We start from the raw sequence: 4115 nt of genomic DNA, 5'->3' as shown, positions 1-4115 counted from the left end.
ACGCTGAAGAATTTAAAACAGTGGGGGGCCCGGGGATCCTCCACAGCCAAAATTACATTTAATTTGGTGCATTTTCTGCTTCAAATTGAGATGAAAAGCAAAGATAAAACTTTCGCGTTTTGACCTTTAGATACTGTATATCTGCGAGCCAGATGCCTTCATCAAAAAAGGTTCTCGACCCCTGCAGTGCAACGGTATTCAAAAATGCCTATTACTACTTATCTTTCAGGTCGACACCAAGCCTTTTTGCGTAAATATTGAGTGGAGAGAAAGCTTACGGTTTCACATACGAACGCGGGCGAAAACATTTGGCCTCTGGAAGCCGGAGACCTCACATGGCCTCCCGGTGTGTAGTTTCAAAAGTCATTTAACGACTTCTCAGCGGCCATGTCCACTGAGAGCTCAGAGGCCTAGGAAGGTAATTGAAGTCTCAAAAATGTGTACTTGAATATGGCTGACTCCACAGCACATCACGTGTAGCCTACCGTACTCAGTTGGTGTAATGGCATTGGCCTTTTATGGTGTTTTTGGGCTGACGCATGAATTGAATGCCAACAGAATATTATGTCCGCAAAGAGAGTAGGCTTCTTGTAAACTTAACAGTGTCTACTGTAATTGTGCTTCCTTCTGTAAGTCTACTTTTGCTTGAAAACAAACAAAAAATACAAAATACGAGTGTAATGGCAGTGGTGGACAAAGCATATGAGAACATTAAACAACCACAAGCGAACTAGTTTGTGCCGGTTGAACCGAATCCCCCATCGCCACGTTCCGTGTTGTCGAGAGTCTGAAATCAATAAACAGTGAATGCTTCACTAATAAAGCTATAGGTTACTGCAACTCTTGAAATCTAGATTGTGCAAAATAAGAACTGCAGTGATAGCCTACTGGGATATTCTAAAGCCGACATGTTTCACCCTCAAAGTTTCATCAAAACCGAGCTATTCCAACCATTTGCTTGTCAAACACTAATTTTTGTAGTTTAATGACATATTTTATACACCTTTTTCTTTTCTTAATATACAGTATTTTACTAATACTGTGTGTGTGTACAGACTATGAAACAATGGCATAAATATCATAAAAAAATGAAAATCAGTATAACTGGTAGTTAGCATAGGCTACAAAACTAGCATGGAAATATAGCCCAAACAACAATTGACAACCAACTTGACAAGTTATGTTACCTTCATTTCTTGCAATTCTGGAACACAAATTCTTTCGCAAATCAACTGGGCAATCCGATCACCTTTGCTAACTGTAAAGTGGACTTGATAAATTCTTTGTTTCATACAATTACCATAAAATTTAATCCAAGTGAATATGTATTACCAAGGTGTGATATACCATTAGAAAACAGAGAAGTCTAACAAATAAGTTTATGGCCTATATACTACACTAGGTTACAGTCATGCTACGCCCCATTCCAGTTAGACAAGTGTGACGTTTCAACAACATATTATTGAGCCTAACATTTTATAAAATATCGTAATCATGTTAACATTATCAAATGTTATTATCACATAAAACTATCAGTAAAAGATATAAGAATACATTGGGGGCACTACGGCTTTATTTCCAAATAAGCATTGCCAATTGCAAGAATGAATGAGGAGGCAAAAAGCCACAATAAAGGGGTCTAGGTCTAGCTCTAGTTTGGCTACACACTTTGCACCAAACATTATCAAGCGTCCTCGCTGAATCTGCTGGGCTTACTGCAATATAATAGTAATGTTAAACTTAAAACTTTTGAAACATACAACTTTCAATTTACCTGTAAATTCTGTGTCATTGAAGTTAAACAATATTACACCAACATTTCCTCTGTAATCTCGATCGATTACACCAGCACCAACATCAATGAAGTGTTTATGTGCTAAACCAGATCGTGGAGCCACTCTGCCATAGTGACCATCAGGAACAGCAATTTGGATGTCAGTTTTAGCAAGTACTTTTCCATGAGGAGGAATCACATAGTCATAGGCACTGAAAGGCATAATTAATTATTACTAATATTACTGAACTTTAAATAGCTCACAGTCAGATGTTGATAATAATCTTGATCCGACGATATGCATAAAATAAAAATTAGGCAGAGGCTATGGCTCCTTAAGTTACTTGAGCCTGAGTTATGCGCTCAAGCGTGTGTTTTTGTGAAACAAAAGTTCATATACAAACACTAGCTCACAAGCTTTTCTTTGATGTGGAAGAACAGGCAAAAAAGCCACACTTCATGCTAGAATAAGGAAACTATAGGCCTCAATGGTAATGGCTACCATACATGGTAACTTATTATTGGTAACTCTAGCCAATGTGTGATGATTAACCATCACATACCGTTTCAAGTTTCTCCCGCTAATTTTGTGCATCATTATCAAAAACATTAGGATTAAAAACAAATCATAAATTATATTGTCTTGCATTGAAGTTAGCTATACCTACCTGTATAAATCCAAACCAGCAGATAACTTTGATCCTCGAGTTGGAGTGGTTGCATTTTCAGATAATTTTGCATACTGCATTACTGTTGATCTTTCAACATCATTAGGTTTGAATTTTTTGACAAAGCTTATATTTTCAACATCTTTTAAACTTTCCCTTGGTATCTGAGTCATGGTTGAATAGTAGGCTATTGCTATCGTAATTGTGGTGGAAGTATTTTCTGAAATGATGCAAGCCAATTTAAAACAAAAAGTACACAAACCATATGTCTGCTGACATGAATGTGTGATTGATTGAATCTTCATTCTCAGACTAGGAAAGCTTCTTCGAGAGCTTAATCCTGGCAGTTTTGCATACTGTACTTGTAGAGGCTTTGAACGACTGATGCAGGGCTGGTCGTCAAGATTGACAGAGTAAACTTTCTAATTGTTCAAGTGTTGTTGCCGAGGAATTACTCTATCTATTAGAAGCTGCTGAATGGAGAGCAGCCCTTAACGTGCGCTACTCAAGCATGCACCCCAAAAATGTCGAATCAGCATAGCTTGATCTTGAAGCTTTTTGGTTCACGAAGTCATGCGCTAACCAACTGAGCTATCGGGAGGAGCAGGCAGGGCATATCGACAATAGTAAACATTTTAATTATTTTGCCTAAATTACAACCCATAGTAGGCTACACTACGAATTGTATATGCAACACACTACAGTAGGCAGCGAAGGGACATGTAGTCATGGAGGATTGGAGGTAGCTGATCCCTATTATTTTGGAATGCCATAAAATACCTTGTTAAAACATAGCCAAATGTTTTGGTGTGGCGAGAATGCCAAACTGACATTCTCATTCTTATAAGCAACGTGGATGCAGGTGTTCACCACTTGCCAATGGCGATATTTCTTTACATCATAAAACAAATAGTCTGGGAGCCTGCGACAGAAGATTTCACCCCATAAGGTACAAAAGATTTGACCCCTTGAAGTTACTTGGGTCAATCATGTCACTCACAAAAAGTATGGAAGATTGACCCCACCGGGTGGGTCTGGACCTAGAGCCCCCTAAAAGCCCCAAAAGGGGGGTTATTTGACCTCATAGGGTACATAGACCAAACTTGGTCAAAACGAAGTTCTATGTCAGGACATCACAAAAATATCAAATCTAACAATATTTTCGGCTGGAAAGGTGATGTAAGACCCCCCAAAGTGCCCCCCCAAGGGGTTAATTTCACCCCATAAGGTACATGGACCAAAGTTGGTCAAAACGAAGTCTTATGTCAGGACATCACAAAAATATCAAATCTAACAATATTTTCAGCTGGAAAGGTGATGTAAGATGCCTTCAAAGTGACCCCTCTTAATGTGACCCCCTCGGGAGGTTTATTTCACCCCATAAAGTACATGGACCAAACTTGGTCAAAACGAAGTCTTATGTCAGGACATCACAAAAATATCAAATCTAACAATATTTTCGGCTGGAAAGGTGATGTAAGACCCCCCAAAGTGCCCCCCCCAAGGGGTTAATTTCACCCCATAAGGTACATGGACCAAAGTTGGTCAAAACGAAGTCTTATGTTAGGGCATAACAAAAATATCAAATATAACAATATTTTCGGCTGGAAAGGTGATGTCAGATGTCATCAAAGTGACCCCCAGAGGGTTTATTTCACCCCATAGAGTACATG

The 4115-nt window shown here is 38.8% G+C and overlaps 1 protein-coding gene across 1 annotated transcript; it reads right to left on the bottom strand.

Annotated features, from left to right (window-relative positions):
• Nucleotides 1–663: 663 nt before the first annotated feature.
• On the bottom strand, nucleotides 664–2658 carry LOC145775530 (deoxyuridine 5'-triphosphate nucleotidohydrolase-like). Its single transcript, XM_082586826.1, has 4 exons — nucleotides 2443–2658; nucleotides 1775–1986; nucleotides 1188–1258; nucleotides 664–787 (listed from the first exon to the last, which is right to left on the bottom strand). The coding sequence occupies exons 1-4, from the start codon at nucleotides 2613–2615 to the stop codon at nucleotides 731–733; spliced, it is 513 nt and encodes a 170-aa protein (XP_082442952.1). The 5' UTR covers nucleotides 2616–2658; the 3' UTR covers nucleotides 664–730.
• Between the last annotated feature and the right edge of the window lie 1457 nt (nucleotides 2659–4115).

Source organism: Aplidium turbinatum, chromosome 8, assembly GCF_918807975.1.
Source record: "Aplidium turbinatum chromosome 8, kaAplTurb1.1, whole genome shotgun sequence".
In the NCBI taxonomy this organism is placed as follows: domain Eukaryota; kingdom Metazoa; phylum Chordata; class Ascidiacea; order Aplousobranchia; family Polyclinidae; genus Aplidium; species Aplidium turbinatum.
The sequence above is the reverse complement of the archived record's forward strand: the minus strand, read 5'-3'. Positions and strand labels throughout refer to the sequence as shown.